General features: G+C 41.4%; 1 protein-coding gene across 1 annotated transcript in view; it reads right to left on the reverse strand.

Annotated features, from left to right (window-relative positions):
- Positions 1–15620: 15620 nt before the first annotated feature.
- The window catches only part of cntn3b (contactin 3b), a 49112-nt gene continuing 42071 nt past the window's right edge, over positions 15621–22661 (reverse strand). The window contains exons 19-23 of the mRNA XM_031870007.1: positions 22223–22341; positions 20856–21042; positions 19958–20070; positions 19692–19857; positions 15621–19154 (exon numbers count right to left, since the gene is read on the reverse strand). Of these exons, the coding sequence (XP_031725867.1) occupies positions 19063–19154; positions 19692–19857; positions 19958–20070; positions 20856–21042; positions 22223–22341 (677 nt within the window). The 3' untranslated portion in view covers positions 15621–19062. The remainder of the gene's footprint in view (positions 19155–19691; positions 19858–19957; positions 20071–20855; positions 21043–22222; positions 22342–22661) is intronic.

The following is a 22661-nucleotide window of genomic DNA, read 5'->3' on the forward strand; positions in this document are numbered from 1 at the left end:
ATAATGTGTCCTTCCTGGTGCAGAATCGTATTCAATTCAGCAGAGGTTAAAACCCGATGATATGACTAGGCAATTCTCCCGCAAAGATGTTATTGCTCCTGACAGTCGGGAAAGATGGCGTCTAACTGACATACAACAAAACAATGAAAGGAATAAATGCTTGCTGCTCTGTCGACTCAGTAGAGATACGAACATTAATAACATGTGAAAAGCCAGTTTGAATTGGTAGGAAAAACAGAGGATTACCTTCTTTTATTACCTAAAATCTCTTATATGGTCTATAAAATAAATGAAAATTTTCATGATGTGACACACTTCACATACATTCCAGTCAGATACAAATTGTTGACACAAACACATGCATTAGTCAGTGCAACAATATACATTTTGATGCTGGAACATCCCGATCCGATGTCTAGGAAAACACCGCATGCCCGGAATGTAAAATCAATCGCAACCGTCATTACAGTTGAGCAAAGATCTCTATCGACACATACAAATGTACTGAATGTGAAATGGATATATTTAACAACACATTCTGTGTGTGGGTGGGTGTGTGTGTGTGTGTGTGTGAGTGAGTGAGTGGGTGTGTTAACCTTAGACAACATGCCAACAGTGGAGACTGCTCTCTCTAAGTAATGAGATTGGCTGCCACATTTGTGCAACAGGATAGTCTCGGTTGCAATGCACTCTTCACCAACTCCACATTCTGGTCAGATTTACTGTTGCAGTATTGTAATGTGGAATCCATTAGCTTTGCATTAACAATAAATTATTTTTACAAGAAAGAACTGAATCTCATTGGATCTTAGAGTTGATGATAACTTACCGGCTCATTTTGTGGACAAAACCGTTTGTCTCTTCAGTGCAAGATGCTTCATATATAAAGTTAGCTTGTTGTTTTTTAATATATATTCTTACCAATGCCTTACAGCATATAAATCTGTCATATTATGGTGGTTTGCGGTGGTGGATGGGTTGTGAGTGCTGGGGGCGGCGGGGCTGCAGTTGGCACTGGAGTGTGTGTGTGTGTGTGTGTGTGTGTATATGTGTGTGGGCATGTGAACTTGGCAGAGGCATGAGATGAGAAAATACACTCTATTGTCTCCTGGAGATTGTACATCACGGTTCAGCCTGGGTGGTGTGGTTCTAAGCTCTGCAATGCGTTTACTGTCCAAAGGGAGGATTAGCGAAGGAACACGCAACAGGATTTGTCTTTGTTCCGGATTGGCTCAGTTTTCATGTCTCCTTGGCTGAAGTTAGGGTTCAACGAAATGTTCGGAAAATTGTTGTATTAATGGGACTCTTTCAGTAATGTAACTGAAGTGAAATGACGGATATGATTAAATAATTCAGCTGCAGCATTGGTTTCTGGCGTTAGCTGACAAAACAGCCAGTCAGTCCATGACCTGGTGAATTATTAATTTGGAATCGTGAGCTCGCCTTTATAGAGATACTGATTGTCAGTGATCTATAGGTGGTAAAATGGTGCTTTTCCAACTGATTGAATGTTAATGTAATGAATCCTAAAGTGTTCATGGAACACAGGAACAAATTGTGTAAAATTTGTTTCATTATTTCTAATTAAATGTTGAAATATATATTTTACTATCTTATAATAGCATAAGTACAAGCCGTCAGATGCCACCGCCCCCTAAGATTTTAGCCAGTTAAAATGTAGCTGGCAAGCTCAAGATATGCTAACAATGTCAAAGAAGTTCTGAACCAACCTGATAAGAGGCTGCTGTTGTAAATAAATACAGTATGCAGACACAGAAACATCACGTTTTAATCAACTTAACAAGGCTACATGTACCAAGCAGCACACTAATAACACTGGCTCTTCCCAGCGTCCTAACGGCAGCAGCTAGCTAGCTGTTTATGTCAGGCTACTTAGGTGGGTAGCATTCACATCCTTGTTAAGCTAAACAAAACGGGGGTATGTTACTGCAATCGGTGTTTGACATTGATGGCCTAGCTTACAGTAGCTAACTGCTAACTTTATCCGGTAGCAGTTGTTGGGAGTGTTGGCAGGGAACATGTGATTGGCATGGAAGTGTCTCTAGGAAAAATAACATTGTGAAGTAAAAATTGGAGCCAGTGTTAATATTAAACTGTAAAGTATTACATATTTCATTGTAAAATAATGAGGTTGAGTTTTAGTGCTTTCTTAAACAATTTCACAATTTAATTCCCTATAAAAAAATGGTGACGTGATTATTTCTTTCACAAGTCTTCTTTTTTTTAAGACCTATATGGGGCTCCATATAGTTATTTTTATTTTTAAATGTACATGATAACAAATTGAAGCATTAAAGGCCATTAAAATCCATGTTGATAAAGTCAATTAGATTCAATTTCAATCCAAAAGACAATACAATCCGTTGATGCATTATGTTTAAATACAGAAGGAATTTAAGATGCTGCAACATAAGTCTATGGAGCACTTGGGTCCATTGACTCCATGTTTCATCCAGTGTTTCAAGTGCGTGCAAACCGCACCGAGTTGTGTCTGGAGAGTCCGCCGAGCAACCTTTGAGGGAAGGATTAATAGGAGTGGGGGTCTGCTGATGCATGCTCTTGCTCCTTCGGGTCTCCATAATTCACATTGTCAGCTGAAGAGCCGGTGCCGAGCCCCAACCCGGAGCTGTCTCTCATCATCACACACAGTCAAGAGCCTGTCAGAACAGATGAAGCCACCGGCTCAGCACTGTCGAGGAACATTGAGCCGTATTTCACATTCTCCCGCCCCGACAGGCCTCACTAAATCCAGGTCCTGCCATGAAATGCCAGACTCTGATCAAGGAAGCCCCTTGTGTGGAAACCACAGGAGAGCCACTGTGCCATGAACTAGATTAGTAATGATCGACTCGCCCTGCCTCCTCGTCACATGGTATTGGCACCAACGATTCATATCTCTCCTTCCGCGGCAGTTCAGCGTGTGCCTGTGCATGAATTCTGACGATGTGAAATAGAAAAACAATATCTTTTAAATTAATGGCAAACTCAGAATGAAGCAGATGTGTGTGACACATGAGTTCTCTGCGTTTTTCTCGTGCAAATTGTATTCCAGCGATATCAAAATTAAACTCTGGGGGGTTGTTCGGGATTAAATTAGTGTAATGATATGGAACATCTCACTGCAGTGTCCGTTTGCAACAGCCGATGAGGCGTGGGAGTTCATCCGACATAGTGTAGCTGGATCTCACAACAATTATCAGCAGCTGCCGCCTGATATTTGTGCTGATATACACATTTTGGCAGATGCATGAGAAAACTGCAAAGTCCCCATGTCCCTCATACAGTGGAAAAATCCTGGGAGTACATTCAACCGAGAGTTTAGACTCCATCAGCATACAGAATCCACATCTGTGTTTGAGTGGCTTAATTAAGCTGTAATTATGAAGTGGGGGTGCTACACCCAGCTCAGGGATTTCTGGTGCCCGGTGTCAAACCTCATTTATACCACTATAGGCTCCATGATTGGCACCTCAGTCTTCCGGAAACCTCAGGGCGACATGAGCACCAGGAACAGACTGAAGAAATTATGTTTCACAGCGAGACGGAAGATCGCAAAGACGTACAAACTGAGAAGCTACAACAATAGTAATACTGTTAATTTTCCTGGAAGATATTTATCATTGCAGACAGATGTATTGTTAAAGAATATATAAATGGAATTACACTCATGTAGACACGCGTTGATTTAACATAACGGCAGTTTAAGAACGTTAATCACCACGCCATCCTTTGCTTTAGCATGCTGCTGATATAAATGTATAATTCAAACAATTCAAAAACATATTTAATTAGCTCCAGGCCTGCGCGCAAGAGAACAAATTACAGAGCAGAAAAAGAACCGACATATTAACATATGTCATCTGCCAGGCCCTGGTTTTATGCTAGCTGCTCAATTAAATGCCTGTTTAAATTCCTCGTGCACGTCTCTTAAAGCTGTCACACTTCTACCAGACTGTGTAAATGGCTTGCTATGATGCATGGAACTCACAGGGCTATGCTGTGTGCTCTGCATATAACTGCATGCACGAACAAGTGTTGTGTTAATACACCTTTTTCAGCCTGTTTACCAAGCAGATCCAGCGATATTAACTTCTGTATACTTGGCATTAGGATGTGTCATTAAACGCTACTTCTGCACTCAGGGGTTATGGAGTAGCATTAGAGCCGATATGTAGCTGCTGTGATTCGCGCCATAGCTGATGTGCCCCTCCTTGAAAATCAGCAGCAGAATTTATTTTTTTTGCATCGTGTGTTTCTGCACACCATCACATCACAACTTTACGTAACATAACAATGTAGCGTTACAAGAGTTACAGCGTCCCTACCATAGTAGTGACTATATTAATTTATTTCCCCAAAATTTGACATTTTCTGTCCTGGGAGCAGAAGCACATTATCCCGAGATTCCCGAGAAATCTACTTTTCTGTAACTGCAGCTACAGGCAAACGCATTGGGAATATTTTAACTAAATGCAACACGGAGAAATAGGCATAAACTCAACCTGACAGCTTTTGTGCATTATTTGATGGTATTAATACATATCAAAGCATAAGTACAGCGTATATGTTAGTCGACATCAGAATGAGCTGGGGTGTCCTATGTTTTGCCGATACTTGTCTGGATCCGGAGGGCCGGTGGACAGCGTTGGGCCAGGGTCTCTTTCTGTGTGCCGATCTGGCGAAGCAGAGTCTATTAAATTTGGAGGAAACAGACCTAAGCTTTTAGCTTCTGAAATAATCAATGAATTTATGGTGGATGATACATTACAGGATATATATATAATTTCAAATTGTATCTTACCCGACCTGTGAGAGGCAGCAATGTGCCGCGAGGCATGAAGTATGCCAGAAATCCAAAAGAAGTACCTCTGTTTGTCGCCGACTGACTTCCAATCAGCGGCAGGGAAATCATTGTCTAATACTCACTTACCTTCTGCTGTTTGAGTCTCACCTTAATGTTGTTGTGTTTTCTCTTTTGCTATTGTGTTTTCTGAAATGTTGATGTGTTTTGACCCTTGGGGCCACCGTAGTTGTCACTGAGTGTGCTGAAAAAAAGGTATTAAGTGTCTGGTGTGGATCAAGTTTAGTTCCAACACCTTACTGCTCGGATCCAGGGGGAGATTAATCATTAAGGTTTATTATTTCAGCTTTGGCATAATCATCTGAAGTTGTTTGAGCAAAAAGTTCTTCATGGCATAAAAAATAAATTATAAAGCATGAAGAAGATCATCTATCACTGTCTTGGTCTCACTAGTGAATGTACTGGTGGAATTTTCTGCCGTGCACTGCTCTGCAATAAAACTGGCAATGGCGATATTTATTAAAAACAAAGGTTCAGGAAAATGCAATTAGACAGGTTGAGAAGTAAAGACCATGGGTACATGTTGTAAATATCAGCTGCTTTTTTTCTACCTTTGCTCTTTTCGGAAAGGCACATCTCGTGTTACACTTTGACATTACATTTAGATGGTGAATAGGTCTCCAATGGAAAACAACATCCAGTGTTAAACTGAGCAGACATGCAGCTCTCAGTGACACAGTAGCCTGAATCTCTTCAGGAATCTGGGCATAGTTTTATATTTTTTGCCAATTCTGAGCTTATTCTTTCAGTCAGTATGATGTGTCATACATCATATGATGTAGGTGCACGTACACTTCCTCTCTGCTGCGGTGATAAGTCACCATCATGCATTACTTTGTGTGATCAGACCGTATTTGACATAAACAAAAAAAAAAGAGAGTAACTGAAATAACTCCTCAATTAACCAGGAATTTTTGGAGGATTTTTCAATGTGAAAAGTGGTATTTAGATGTTTTGGAGCAAATACACCTTTTCCTCAGTGAGTTACAGCATTTTATGCTGGATTAAATTATTCGAAGAATTGTAAATGACAGCTGTTTCTGTTCACCCACTGTAGTGATAACGAATCCAGACTAAGAGGATTAACACCCACAGCAACTATGGCTGACGGAATTGATTAATTAATTAATTAAGTATTGCAACAATGATATTTCTCAGGTAGATCCATACACCTCCAGACTGATCAGACTCAACAATATTTATTTTCCCAGAAAACATATACAGTATATTGATGTGCTTGACATACTGTACAATCGTGTTGAAGGTTAATTCCGGGTTTTAATAAACCTGGGTCTTATTTTTGAAGGTCATTTTTATTGGTAATATTAGCATTGAGACTGTTCTCACCAGAACATGCAGTCAAGTCTTAACAATTTCAGTAATATATCTCAAAATCACAAATTTTCCTCAAAAGCCTTTACAATCTGCATAACACTTTCCATCCTTAGACTCTTGATTCGGATAAAAAAACAACACCAATAACGGCAAAAAAGGAGAGAACTCAAGAAGATAGACTTGAAATACATGTCTGTAAATACAGAGCAGATGTAGCAATAGGGACAAACATGATGACAATATCAGGTCAAATGCAAACATAAGTCAAGAATATGGCTCAGAGAAGTCGTGGAGACGCACAGCGTCCTCTCTACGACGAAGACCTGGAAAGACGACAGGTGACATTTACACACACAAGAGGCAATGCTCAAGAACACCTGTCACACAAAAGGGAGAAAAGGACAAGGACGCCATTCAAATGGATCGGGGAGATACAAGCGATATCAAGAGCGGATGAAGTAGGTCATTTTAGAAAACACGGCGCGAGAGTGGTTTTGAACAAAGACGGAGCGAATGGTATTTACGTTGTCAAAACAAGGATCTCTTGTCAGTGTACAAGTGGTGCGATGTTGTTATAGTGGAGGAGGTTTGGAGGTGGTTGGCCACACCTTCACTCGTCTGTTATACTGAGCATATCTTTTTTTTTTCTCTGATGATGTTTGATGAAATCAATGGCTTTTTCTCGTTTCATCCTTTTAAAGTAAATACTTCTTCAGGCACATATTTGCTGAAGTGTTGACCATATACCATTTGAGACGACTAATACACAGCCCAGTCGCCAGGAAAACTGTGTTGGGATTGTACATTTCTGCAAACCACAAATACATTGAATGACATTTTATACTCCGACTATATAATAGGGAAGTCAGATCACTCAAATGGATCACTTTAGAAGGCAATCACACTAAATCTATTTGTTAAGAAACACAAATTAGGCCGACCTAACACTGTCTGTTGTAAACATCCATCACAGTTTACAGATGACGCCCTACTGTACTGGCCTTCCATACTCACAACAGACACACACACAGACAGACGTTCTGTACTACGGACATTGAAACATTTCAGGTGCATTTACTTTTAGTCCTATATCTTATAAGAGTGATTACGTTTAGTAGTCTCATATGGCCACTTGTTAGCAACCATGCAAAAGATTAAAAATTCACGAGTGGGGCATTTACTGACGTATTTTATTTCCTAGAAAAAAACATTAAAATCTCTAAAGCTTGTGTTAACCATAGACCATATTTAGGCATCTAATCAAAAACCCATTCGAAAAATCCATTGGCTTTGTAACAAGAGAACCGGAAGTGCAAAAATGCTAATTCCTCAGTTTTGGGACTAATTCCTGCACCACTCTACTTAGATGTGTTATGATAGAAGCGATTTATGTAGCCTCCGGCAACTAGCCCCTTAAGCAGCTATGAGGATCTGCCTACAGACGTCTGGTAAGCCCACTTCTTTTGATATGTCGCAAAAAGCTTCATGCAGCTTCTTTCACGCATGCAGTAGAACTCCCCAACAGCTGTATGTAAACATGTGATGTGTAAAATTGGCACAATCTGACTAAACTGTTGGGTTTTTAGAATTTCTGATCGGACAGACGGCTTCAGAACAGGAACTGAGTGGACCAGGTGGTGAGAAAGTTCTGCCAACTGCTGTATCCAATTCAAGGATGACCTTTCAATCTGAAGATCCAGCTTGAAAGGAATTTTCTTAAAATTTCTGTACCTTTTAGAAATTCATAGAAGACTGTTGCAGAGACATCTTTTTAATCCCTTTACCATTCAAGTCCTTGTGTAGTCACATTCCCGAGCTTGAAAAACTCAATTTATCTGATCTAGGCCACCCTTTGAAAATAAAACGCTGTTAGCATTCAGAGGCAGATGCTAACCTTGGTTTTCTAATTTGTTATCCCTTATCTGTGCAGAGATGGTATATGCCACGCTTCCCACTCACTCAGTTACATTTACTGCTTGGAGCTGCCCAGCACAGTCCTCTGCTGCTGGCCACAGAGCAGCGCCACAAGGGCAAATGGGGGTTAAGTGCCTATAACAAGGGCAGTTCGATGGTAGTTGTTGAGGGAGGGAAAAAAACATTCCTCATTCACATCCCCCTGCTTAGATTTCCCCTGCTAGTCCTGGGATCTTAAGTATAAACCTGCTACTTCGAAACCTTCCTGACCCTCACAGATAGAAACTAAGACTAGTATTGAGTATCAGTCTTTTTCTGGTGCACTTTAATCAATCTTGATCTCTGAGCAAAAGGAAATGTTAAAAGATTTGTTACACTTCGGTCAAGTCCTTCCCACATCAATACCGTACGACTTCCAACAGTCGTCTGAAGTCACTGGGTTTAAAGACGGAAAGCAAAGTCCTTTGCCGAGGTGGCCCTGTGTGCCTCTGCAGGACTTGCCAGCAGTTATGAAGTCATCCGCAGAAACCGCCGGCGCACAGCCATCGTCTCCTGGCTCTCCACGCCTGACCAGCCGCCTCCTGGAAGGGAGCCTTGAATTCATCCTCCAAAGCTCAGCGAGATCCGGGGAGCTGGGTTCGGTGGTTTTGGCTGCTGCTCCCTGTGAGTCAAAGCTCCCATGTGAGGTGACCTCACCGGAGTGGAAGGGAAGGCCTCGTACCCAGTCTGTCCCTCTCATATCTTGTTTGTATTCGATAATGTAAGTAAAATTCTAAATTTGACTGCTATTACTGTATTTACTAAAGATAATACCACACTACTCTGCTCTCTGGTGCAAAAAATAATCAGTCCATGGCACTAAAGTAGATGTTATACAAAATGTCACATATTCCATCGCATAAAACAAAGATGGCCGCCACACCTAACAAATATACTTGCTCTCCTTGTGCAATGTATCACCGCAACTAACAATTTCCCTTATTTTTATCCCGATTGATTTCATTTTCTGTTTTTCTTCACATAGTATACAAGCATGTCCATGTTGTCCTTGTATTGCACAACATTTTGCTTTATGCTTTCGTTTTCTGTTAAGCTAATAGCCAAAAGACAAGTGTTCGTCTGGTTGGTCCACCGCATTGGTCCGGACTTCACAAGTATTAGATGGTTCTTTAGATATTTTGTAGGGATATTCACTCGTCAGATCGCCATCTAATGCCAACAGCAGGTCAGTATCAGCATGTCAATATAGTCATTGTGACCACTTGTGTTGTTTGTAGCGCATGCTCGTTAAAATCGGGCCACCGGAAATCTCTTAAGAACCGCTAATCGCCCGCTGACTCCAGGGAAGTGAAGAGGAGTTTAGTTGCAGCTTTAGTATATTCAGCATCAAGCAGCGAAAGTGAACTAATGCCTGTGAACGCTGCAGACGACATGGTCGTCTCAGTCCACAAAGTCCTGATAAGCATGCTGATGTTAGCATTCAGCGCAAAGCACAGATGTGCCAAAAGCACAGGCTCACAGAGCTTCTAACATGGCTGTAGACGCCTTGTTATAATATTGAGACATTTTTAAACTTTGAGCATAACTGAACTGTACAATATCGCAGAAATTCCATATGTGAGTTTTATTTTTACCATCTCTCAGTTGTGCTGAGTATTACCTCACACACTGAGCGTCGATTACTCTTTTTTATTTTTATTTGATGTAATTGCTCCTGCAGGTTTAGACCCTGCTGATGAAGTCTGCACGTTACAGCCGTAATTATTTAGGAAAGATTTTAAAATACTGAATGCTCAGTGGGGGAGGAAATAGCACCAGGATGCTCCGAGTTTGACACTCAGGAGCTCTTTGAAGAGAAATTCATCCTTTTGTCCATTCAAATTCAACATATGCAGAGTTTCAACATCAGCAAATAAGACTTTGAGGTCCATACCTAGTCTAAATATATCATTTGCTGTTTGAGATGATACTTTCCCTTTCTTCACGTGTATAAAAGATCCCTTCTAAAAGCTTTGCTCCGCTGGTCTCTCCACACAGTCTCCACAGTGATGGATGGAGCTTGCGTCAGGCCGCTCCTTCTCATATTGTTCTCTGGCGACACAGGGCAGATACCCCCTCATTAATAAACCTCAATGATTCATTTCCAAATCTGCCTTTTGTGTCCCCTCCCTTGTCGTCTGTAAGGAGAGAGAAAAAATAAAAAGGCGCCCTCCTAATTAGTGAACACTGATAGAGCATCTATAAAGCCCAAGGGACAAAGCTAAGGAGCAGTGATGCTGTTGAAAAGAAATCTATGAATAGCCAACTCACTGTGGCAGAGCCCTTCATCTGTACCTCCAGTCTGGTGGATGTTGCCTGAAGGTATACATATGATTTACTCCTCAGTTTTACATTTTAATGGCCTTTTGACTTAGCAGTCAGAGTATTTGACACCTTCAGGTTGCAAAACATTAAAAATACACTAGTCATACTGCTTATATATCATAATTAGTTGTTGGAAAGGTGACACCAACAATGTGTGATGAAATTGACATTTTTTAATTAGTGAAATAGTCAGTGGCATTCACTTCCTTAATGATGCAACATTTGGTGTGACAAGAATGACCCGATCCCAAGACTGAGGTTCAAAAACACGCAGATTCCCCGTGTGTGAAAATATCACCGACACACACCCTGATTTTAATCACTGTTCACATTCGATGGTATCCTCCTGCTAAATATAGCTGCAGGTATAATTCCTGTGGAGAGTTGCGGCTTCGGTACGGACTGTGTCAGCCTCATATACAATGACCATTATGCTGAGCTTAAGGAACATATTATCACCCTGCTTGTACTTTATTTTATTACATTATTAGGATGTTTGGCAAACTCATGACTTAAACTCCATTACACTGACAGAAAAGATAGTTTTGCTACTCTACTGTACATTGTATTTGAAATACACCACAGTGAGGTATGGGTCTTTTTGCTGTGGTGTGGTGCAGATGGGCACAAACCAAAGACTAGAGGTCAGTGAAGGTTAAGGGGTTTTAATTGCAGGTCAACAGGGAACGGTGGTTAGAGAGGACAAGATGGCTGGAGGAGGCACAGAGGTGAATGGCAGAACATGCTGGACGAGGGTGAGGTTGCATAGGGGAAGCAGGGAAGCAGTGAACCTGTGGCACAAAGAAGCAGGTTTAGAAGTGAGTCAGAAAAAAAGCACGCAAGAAATATACTTGAAAGCACAATTCAAGCGGCCTGGGATGTGAGCCGCCACTGCAGCTGAGTAAATGATGTGGCGATGAGTCGACGCAGAACCGGAGTGGATGGACTGTGAAGTTGATGAGTAGATGGAAGGCAGCCGTGCAGACTGGACAGGTGAGGGGAATGAGCCGTAATCAGGAGGGAGGCGGGAGAGTGTGATGAGGGGAGCCACACCCATTCCAACACACACACACACACACACACAAACAACGAAAGAGAGGCAGACAGGGGAGAGCAGGAAACAGGGGAGGAGGAGACACAAGAGCAACAACCGTAAAGGAATAGTTTGAGATTGTGAGAGATTTAATATCCTTATTCGGTTTCTTGTTGAGAATATGAAGATAAGATTAATACCCCTCCCATGTCTGTCCATTAAATAGGCCATGAAGCTGGTGCCAGCAGATGGTTAGCTTGGTCTCGCATAACGCCTGGAAGCAGCCTGGCTCTGTCCAAAGTAAATGGACTGCGAATGGTAAATGAACTGAATTTATATAGGGCTTTAAGTAACAAAATCCGGAGACGAGCAACTGTAAAGCCACCGAGCTTTAACACATTATATCTTTTTGCTTCCAGTGCTTATGCTAAGCTAAGCTAACCCCATCTGGCTGAAGTCTTTTATTTCATAATCGGGCATCAACTAACTCGTGGCAAGAGGGTGAATAAATGTACTTTTTAAAATTATAACGTTTTTTGAATGAATGTCACTTTGCTACTTAACGTCTAGCAACTTAAAGATAGGGTGATTAATGTATGAGAAACTAGCAAGACTACGGTCGATATTTTTAAATTATCCAATCAAAAACCCCATCCCGGTGTTGCCAACTCTTTTGCAATGAAAGTAGCTTGTATATTGTTTCAAAAGTCGTTAAATCTAATGAGAGTTTCACTGTAGGCAACACTGACTTCCCTTTAGACCTCCCTCACTTCCTTCAAAATTATCATATGAACGTAAACAACAAACTGGGCTATCACTCACAATCGTATACCTAGTAGCCTGTGGAAGACTTCTAATTACAGCCACAGAAACCACATTTTTTATTGTCGGAGCATTTGATTTATTGATCGCTGTGAGAATGTTTCAGCAGATATGACAAAAATGTTTTTTGAAGAGCATTACCAGCCCTAATTTTAAAAAGAAGGGTGACAGCTCGGGTCAAGGCATGATTGCTTTGATATTTTTCCATTTTCATCAATCTTGCCAATCCGTTTAATAAATGAACCAGCAATTTCATCGGAGGAAGGTCGAACTCTTTCGATTTTTATGAAAGATTAAACATTCCCGTGGAAAATAAACTGTTAAGATACCGTGCAAGTGGAAATACCTGTCTTTTTCTCACCTAAATGCACATTTATATTTTGTAATCACATTAGAGGTTCTGTGTGAAAAGACCAAAAACCTTTCAACATTATAATTATTCAATTATAAAAACCCTGATGCATACATTTGCAATAAATAAGAAAGCATGAAGTGACCTGAAGACATTCATAAACATCTTCTCATCTGTAATAAATGTACCCTGTAAACAGCTTACCATACGGAGATCATGCTACTGCAGAGCAATTACTGCCTTTACACTCTGTGAGAAAAACAAAAGTCAACTTTGGTTTTTAAATCCTTTTACGTGAGTGTTTTGTGGAACTAATGAAACAGCCCTCCTGTTGGGCTCGCCACCATATTTTGAAAACAATTTCCCCAAACTGAAGGAAATTCACATCTCAAAACAAGAACAGATCACAGGGGCATGGACAGTGCCACTCTAAAGAAATGCTTTCATATATCTCTCATTACAACAGGACATTCAGTGGGGATCATTTTGCATATATTATAGAATGCATCTCCTATAAAGAAAGCTACAACAAAAAAAAAAAGCATACAAGGAGGCCAACATGGGGTGAAAGCAAATAAGCAACCTTTTCTCACACATAAAAGCAAGTTCGAATCACACGGCCTGTGTATTAGAGATGACCTCTGGTCAGAAGTAAAGAAACATCCATTCTTCACAGATACCGTGCCTGTGTGGGGCTAATGATGGGTAAAATGCACAGCGGAAAGGCAGTGCAAAGCTGTCCTTTGATGAATCGGGTGATTATATTCTGAAACACTCCTTTGCTCTACAGACTGCTGTGGCATAAAGTAAGCCTGTTTAGATCTCACTGACTAACATATCTTGCTTGCCACTGGTTCTTGAATCACACAAGCAGCGGCTTTCTGACGTTCCTGCTTCGGAGTATGGGAGGTGGCACCTTTAAATGTAAAACATCTAATTTTCCCATTGGATTTCACTTGATATCTCTAAAGCCCTGGCAATTAACTGTTATGAGTTTTTCAACGGCAGGCTCTATAGATCTATAGGTCTTCTAATGCACTAGATGCTACTTTAAAATGTCATGTATAGTGCTTTAAAATGGGTGAAGTTAATGATATTAGATGTAATTTCTACCCAGATCCATAAACACTGTAAGAGTTTTGACTTGTAGTAACACCTGTATGTTCTCGTGCGTAAGCTCGTATACCGTGGCGGACTTCAGATCGCCAGGTGTTGCTAAAATGGTTAAATTATATAAAAAATCTAAATGTTTGTTAATTTTATATATCGAATTGTGCTCAATAATTCACGTGAATAAAAGAAAAACATCCAATTAAAATATAATAATTCCATGATTTCAATGACCAGTACATTTGAATATCCCCACGCCGATAAAGATGCATCATCAAGAAGCGACAAACGTGTTTTGACACTGTTAGCTAGCTAGTGTTACCTCGGAGGCAATAAATAACATTTTTATCTGTAGGGATATCGCACCACTGTTGTGTCGCTGTAACTGAAAAAGCAGTTTAAGCACATTTTGTGGAGCTATGTTTTATATTGACTCCCGTCATTGTCTTATTTCACCATGAGCTGTTGGAATAAAATGTAGAAGTTGAGAGAAGCTACACAATGCAGCATCTTATAAAGAAAACAAACATTGGTCATCAACAAAAAAAACTAAACAATGTTCAATACATTTTTCCATAATATTGCATTAAGTGGTATGATATAGTATGGTTTCTTCCCCCTGAGCTTTAAGGGCTTCTTTTAAGAGTAAGCAGTATAAACTGCATACTGCTTTCGTCAGTAGTAGGCCGTTTTAAATACAGCTGATGTCACCGTTTATCCTTAAGAAACCCCTTAATCCTTGTTACATTTAATACGATTTGTAAGCAAATTTAGTCTCAGCCTCAATACCCTTCAGACCTGCTCTGGTTTCCAGCTTCTCTGGCTCAATCTTGGGGATTTGAAATCAGATTATGTCTGGATGATAATTCAGAATTACCATTACATTACATTACAGTCATTTAGCAGACACTTTTATCCAAAGCAACTTATAATTCAGATTCTATCATAGGCACAGCTACGGGAGCAATTTTGGGGTTAAGTGTCATGCTCAAGGACATGTCGACATGCGACTAGTGGAGCCGGGGATTGAACCGCCGATCCTCTGATTGAAGGACGGCCCTGCTCTCCACTTAGCCACAGTCGCCCCATTAATCCATTAGCAATGAAATGACAAATTTCTGTTTCCAAACAGTATGTGCCCTGTTGCCTGCAAGTACAGCGCAAACTGCAGCTTCACCATTTGCCCGTTGATCCAGATACTAACCAGCCTTCCAGCCTCGTCTCTGTCTCAGGGCGTCTGTAGCTTAAGTTACTTAACAGATGTAGCTCTTTTAACCATAACCATGATGTTTTTTCGAACCCTAACCAAGAAGTTTTGTTGCCTAAACCTAACCACGACCGTTTCACAACATTATTGTGTTGCGTTAACCATGTGCGAACCTTCGCTGTCAAGATACTACACAAAAAGGCCCCTGCCCAAGCAGTGAACTATGGCGAGCAGGAATAAGATCTTGTTGAGCCCTCCTAGCTGGAATAGTACTTCCTGGCTCCATGTTTGTGGTAACTTTGACTTACTACAAGTTCATTTACGAATATGCACTAGCCTATGTGAGAGCAAAAACTAGATCAAATGTAGATTTTGACACAGGGCTCAGGTACAAATCAAGAGTTTAGGATCAGCTAATAATACCTACCTGCATTAACTGATATTGAAATGTTGGGTGGAAATTCTCTACCACATCTGCAGTTAATAAGTTCAAACATAAATCAACTGATCTTGCGACTTGGAAGATCCCCTGGGATTTGGATCTAGTAGAAAGCAGTCGGTGGGTCCATGAGTTAGGCAGACACAAGCGAACAGTCCAATGGCTGGAATAAACATTTTTATTAAGTTATAGTTTTAGAAAAAAATCCAACACAAAGTCACAAACGATGATTAACATGCACAATTTTAGTATACAAGACAAAACAGTTACTTTTCAATATGAAAATGCCACTCTACATGTCAGTATCTCACAGAGATCATTGATTAATACACCAGTATTAAGGTCGGAGAAAACACTATATAAAAAGCAGTAAGGTTTATCTTTGATGGCCATGTTTAAAAAATATATGCAAGCTATTTACACCACACCAGGTACACTCCTTGTCTAGCAACAACAACCACGGAAACCAACCTAACATAATAGACCTTGTGGATATAAATAGATATGTTGCTGTTCTGTGATCAGTACACTTCAACCATTTCAGCTGATTGCTCTGATCACTGCCTTCACTTCTATTACTGTAGATTGTACTTTGTTGTATTTATTGAAGCACAAGGCCAGCGGTAAGAAACATTAGGCTAAATTACAACTATGTAAAAATTAAGAAAGCTTTGAGAAACTGCCACACATTAATTAATAACCTATGAGTCTGCCACCTTGCGATGAGGTTACCTTATTAAAAAAAAAAAAACGAAAACATTAACGCCACTCGGTATTTGCACACACAAGCTGCTTTAGAGGCCCGGTCACACCAGAAATTGGCACAGCGATTTTCAACCGCACGTCTTTGTGAAACAGGCATCGTTAGAGGCTTGGTAACGTCATGAATTATCGCAGGGCTCGTTACTAGCATAGCTAGCGAGCTAATGGCTAAACCATAGACAGCAGGAACATGCTACTGCTAGTCAGTCTTTTTGTTCTTTGTTCTCTATCATTAAAAAGACAAACTCCCCAAGCTAGCTAGCTTGTTCAGTGTTGCTCATTAGCTTGTTATATAACAGGACATAAGGTTTTCACAGTTTATTCCACATATTTGTACCATCAAAAACTGTCTCATAACTTGTCTAAAAACTGATACGCTATATTAGCTTCCTCCATTTTGGATTATCCGGTTTGTCAAGACTCTTTGCTAATGGTTACGACACAAAGATATTTACACAGATTTACTTCGCCCCGTTGACATGAACTGATTACGCCGTGGGGTTTTAGGCTACTGTTTGAAATGCTGGTGTGACTGGGCTTTTACGCTGTTGGGAAGAAAGATACAGAATTACTTAGATGTGTGACTCAAACGAATCAACCAGCCAATCACTTTCAGGTCACTGCTCCAATGCAAAAATCACAATCTACCACTACACTACAAAATACTTGTAAAAATCTGTGAAACTAATTGCGCAAATACAGTGAGATTTCTAGTAAAAAGCAAAACGAAACACAACAGAATAAGAATGCCTTTTGAAGTTGTCCACTCGGGAGTATAGTAGTTCTCAAACATCATTGACTGTACTGTAACACAACAGAACAGAGTGCAATAAGAACGCAGCCATGAGTCAATCAAGCAGCTGAATTGTGACAGCTGTAATAATGGGGCAAGAAAATCAATATCTCATTGACCGTTCTGCAGCGGTCTAATCAAAGAGCACAGAGCTTTATGAAACTGGCGAAGAAGCAGATAGGACAGCCTGATTATGTCGGCCGCTTGGACGTTTTACGAGGCCTCTGGGGACTGCACACCTGTTCAGACGGCTAAGTGAGGACATCCAGTCACCTTGCATCAATTCCTTGTGCTTTCATTCGACTTTGGGGAAGTGGGGGTGTGGTGGTGGGGTAATAGAGAGTGCAAAATACAGACGACGACAGCCTCCGAGCTAATGATCGTGCACAGCCCCATGTTCGGCAAAGGCACAGTATGTGTAGCAGTTCAGTTGACTGTATCCTTCCATGTCCACGAATGAACATCGCCAGGACCCCAGTAATCATGCCTTTCTTGGGTTGGCTTTTGACAGACTCATCCACATGATAAAAAAGGGCGTGAAAAGTAGCCCCCCCTCAGCAGAGTAGCAGCGCTCTTTTGTTTCTGTTCTGTCTGGTGTGTGTCCAATGGGCGGTGATGGGGTGGGGGTAAAATGACAGCCGTGCCTTTCGCTCCATTTCCAGTCAGGCACTCTCACCGCAGTATTGGCATCAATTATTCTGATGCCTTAATAGCCCATAAATTATGCTTCGGATGGAGTCATACATTTATTAAAACCACAAGCCATAAATACTGGGACCGAAATTTCCGCCATATATCTCAATCCATTGCGGCTTTCCTAAAGCTTCCAACCCTTTTAGTCTAAGGTAAACCCGGTGCTTGTCCCGATGAAAATTTAATCAACATACCCTCTCCAATAACGGGCTCCCTCTACATTCTGAGTTTCCTGTCCTTCCTGACAAACTTCTTCGGAGAGAGAAAAGCAAACAATGCCTTCTTCTGCAACATGAATCTTTCCCCTAAGCTATTGGAAAAGGACAGAAAGAGAAATAAGTGAGCTCTAGTGAAGGCACTGTTATGTTGTAGTGTATTGTGCACTGGGCCAGCTGGTCATATGGGATGTGTACATGTTACATGTTCCTTTGAGATAATATACTATGTAGAACAGGGGTTGTCTAAATGTGGAGGAGGAACAGCACACATGGGATCTGACACCACACGCCTATATCTTCTGCAATCCCAGCTTTTTAAGCCAGACTGAGTACGCAGAGTGTGATGGCCATTTATTATTTAGAGGAGCAAGAGATGGCAAAATGCCAAGCTCTTTCAGAGTATTGTACAGAGGGCCTTAAGCTCAGGAGACTGTGGCTCTCCAACAGACCTAACATTACTTCAGTATGCGGAGATAAGTGGGTTTGAGGCACAGTTGATCAATTTGCTATGCATCTTTCGTATATCTGTCAAAGCCTGGTAAGATTTTTTGAAGCATGCAATTGGTGTTTCTTTTGGCAAAAGCTGCGAAAAATGTGATTAGGACATTGGTTGATATTCTGTCAATGGAACTGGTTTACTTAAACTTCATTTTTGAGACGATAAAATATGCATGAAATCAATGAATGTACAGTAGGTAATCGCCTGTTGAGAGGCCGATCTGGAGAAGATCAATTCTTGTGAGTTAAAGAAACCATAAAGCAAGCAGCCTGTCACCTACTTTGGTATGGACTGTATGTGTAGAATGTTTTTTTAAGGCATTAGTATCTCCAAAAGATACTAAGAAGATAAGTCATTAAGACAAAAAAAGTAACCTAGAGCATGGTGGCACTTATGACGCTGGAAAAAATACTGAAAGGTATCATGCATGCAAAAAAAATCGTCACGTCTCTATCTGATGGCCCTTTGAAAAAAAAAAAAAAGTGGCGTGGTCCCTTTAAAGAGTTCGGCGGAGTCCAGTCCTTTCCAGTCTCTCCCAATCCTGGCCACTGAAAGCCTGGGCCTCGTGCCAGTCCAGTGGACAGGCTGACTGAAGGGACGGAGGGGTAGGGAGGGCGCTCTGTAGGCTCCGATTAGACATCACCAGGCGGAGCCGAGCAGGGCGCCGATGAGGACCGCAGAGAGGCACAATGGACTGAGGCGGATCGCTCCGGAGCCCCGCGCTCCCATGCCTGCAAAACCAAAAAGCAGCAGAGCAGCTCGTGAAGAACTCAGAAATACTCCTCAGATCAAAAGAACAAAACCTGCACTCTGCAGTGCTATCCCCTAAATTTCTGACAAGTCATCATAAATCAAAAGCCAACTGTGATTTTTTTTTTTTCCCATATCTACATTAATACTGGCTTCCAACAGGAGAGGCTGTCTAAGAATCCTGGGAAGGTAAAGTTCGTAGCATATCAAAGAGGAGAACGGCAAACTGGGCCGCCTCACAATTTTTGCAAAGTAGCGGGATGGGAACTGCTTTATATGCTGCGGCACTGTGCAGCCAGTCAACAAGGAATAATAACCTAATGGCAGAGATGGATGACACCGCGCACGCATTTCTAAAAAGGTCGTTTTTCTTGCACTCGAAATAAGTCTATTACACACGGATGGAAAGGGATGCGATGAAGCCGAATTAAATGTCCCCTCTGAATTATTGAACCGTCCAATTTATCAGTGGTCAGAAAGAGAACGACGTGCAGGAGAACAGACGAGAGTAAACTCACTTAATTTATGGATGTGGATGGGTTCGCTGCCCACACCTTCGCCGCCCTCACTCATGGCCTTGATCTGAATGAGATAGTTGTCGTTGGCGGACAGGCTGAGCTCAACGGTGGTTTTGTTGGTCGGGATGGCGTTGATGTCGTTGTAGCGGTGTCTCTTCAGCAGCACCTGAGGGAGGGGAAGGTGACGCGGAGAAATGAGCTGAGGCCAGAACCGTCGACCCTGATTCTGAAGATAAATCAGAGCTATGCAGTGAATTGGGACCTACCAAATATCCAGTGACCCTCGATTCTGTCTCCGTAGCTACTACCGCATCCCAGTGCATCATGAGTGTGGAGCCAATCATGGTCCATTGTATGTTGAGCGGAGCCCGATCTGGAGCTGGAAAAGGATATGGTAATATATGCTGTGTCAATATCAATGCATGCATGTTGAACCATTTACATAGTTCTGCTTCATAAGGCACAGTGGGCTCCACTTGGAACATTTAGGTGTTACAAAAACCTTCAATTATAAATCGTGGCTGCCGCAGAGCACCTCCACTGATTAAGACAGAGTGAATTCTACGGAGGCCCTGAAAGCCCAACACACTGCAACTTAGAAAACAGATGCATATACACAAAGCAAAGCAAACTGACAACACAGCATTCAAAAGAAAAGAAAAAATGATTATTTGGTTGCGTTTCTGTATTTGTAGTGTGTTTCTGTATTCTGTATTTCTCACTTGGCAACTTTTTTCTCAGTGCTGCACATGTTTTATTCAACATGTCTTCATTTGCTTGTGTTTGGACTTTTTCCATATGAGTTTTTAGGGCTTACTATTTACTATTCTGGTGTCATGAAACACAAGAATGCTATGGTTATTTCTTCACTCATCTCAGAATATGTAAGGGCTTAAATCCCTACATGTTTGTGTAGACATTTTGAATAGCTAAACTGCCACTGTAGCACCACTCAACCCACTGATTACATTTTGTTTTCATCCCAAGGTAAATGGAAAGTTCCCTTGTCACATTGAATTTTACGAGCACAACCAACAAAGCCGAAGAAACTCTACGCCTGTCATGTAGAGGACAGTGAAACGTCACCCGAGAGGGGCCTTTCACGGTATACGGACGAGCACCATTTGGAAGTGATTTCGATGGCCCCTCGGGGAACAGACTCACGTGGTTTCTTTGTGGTGGCGTTGATGGGCGCCGACTGTGGCCCGGGGCCAGCCGTATTGAATGCGGCCACACAGAGGTAGTAGACTGTGTTGGCTCTCAGCCCAGTGATGTTCACCAGCGTGTACTTCCCAGATATTCGCACTTTGCCGACAGTGTCAGGCTTGGTGTCGTCTTCCCAGTACACAACCTATTGGGTGCAAAAAAACAAACAAAACAAAGTCACAAACATGGGCACAAATGGCCAGATTCTAGGGGTGCATTTCACCGCATTATTGAAATTTATATTCCGTCATGAAATCTGTGAAATATGTGGATTACAATGAGGGAGTTTGATCACATGACTGACCCAAGAAGGAAAATTCATGATAATTGCCTGTTTTGTCCATAAAAACAGCCTCAGCTTTTTACTTTTGTCTTAGAAAGTTGGATATTAAAAGTAAACAGGTGATGGATAAATGAATGGCTAAATATTTAAATTGCTTTGCAGTATCAAAAGACCGTTTTCTTCAGCAAAGCAGTATATGCTCCTGTTGAAGATGCTTTCCTCCAGGCTATTCGTGTCCAATTAAGGGTGCGGGTGAAGCAATATTTGATAAAGCTAAATGGACTAATTGATCACTTGCTTTGGGTCATCTTCAATATTCATGTGTCTGGTGACAAGAGTTAAGTTAATAAATAATTCAATTGAAATGTGAAGTCCGGCCTCCATTCCATTGCGTAGAATTATTGTATTTCAAATGTATTATCAACGTAAAGTTGTTAGCGGCAGGATTCAGTTTACAGTAATGTAATCTTTAGAGCAGTGATAACGGTGATTGCATTGAACTGAAACTGGATTTGCAATCCTAACCGTCTAATTAAAGGCTGAGCGTCACGGATGCGCCGTGACGCGGCTCCGGATCCATGCTGTTGGTGGCCTATTGAGATTCGGCAGCTTAAATCCACTTCAGGACGGCGTTTGGAGAAATGAGCTTTGTTCTAAAAGGACAATGTGGCCACCATCATGGCAACTGGAGAGCTCTGTGCTAAGGGGCAGAGGTGACAGATATTGAAAGAGCACTGAAGGGTGGGGGAAAAACCCCCAGCAAAGCCCGCTTTGCATTCTTGAAAGGACAAGGGTTTTTTATTTTCCTCGTGTGGGTTTGCTGTTGGTGCACCACAGTGTTGGGGTCATTTCATGATACCATTACACTAAAAACAAGATCCTTACATGAGAAGATATTGTAGAATATTACAAGTTGGAAAACTAATTCTAAGAGCAATGAAAGGATGGTTATGATCGGATAAACAGGCCACATGGGCTCAATTATCATCTCATTTGAGGGGAGAAAAAGGAAGGAATGATTTTGTCGTGATTCACATCGTACCTCATAGCCAAGCACTCTTGGATCTTGTTCCGAGATGGCAGGGAGAGCTTCCCAGATCACTTCAATTTGTACTGCAGACACACTTCGAGTCCAAACCTTCTTAGGAGCCACGCTGGGGACTGCAGAAAATAGAGCTACTGGTGAGAATCCCACCGACTCATCCAACACTATCACACACACACGCTAATAGCATTAAGAAAGGCACCGAATAGACCTGTAGTTTCACTGAAAAGCTATTTCCCCCACTCTCTTTTAATGGGATCTGTGACTGACATAAGGGAAGACTATCTGCCCAGCAAATTCAATTAAGAGAATACCTCCCTGACAGCGCGGTGTGGTAAGTGTCTGCTAGGATTTCCTGTAATCTACCACCATGATAACTAATATCAAGTTGACATTCCCAGCTTGAGAGGGGCGTGAAATAACAGCACAGAGGTAA

The sequence above is a fragment of the Anarrhichthys ocellatus genome, unplaced genomic scaffold, assembly GCF_004355925.1.
Source record: "Anarrhichthys ocellatus isolate YVR2014 unplaced genomic scaffold, GSC_Weel_1.0 scaffold1, whole genome shotgun sequence".
Classification (NCBI taxonomy): domain Eukaryota; kingdom Metazoa; phylum Chordata; class Actinopteri; order Perciformes; family Anarhichadidae; genus Anarrhichthys; species Anarrhichthys ocellatus.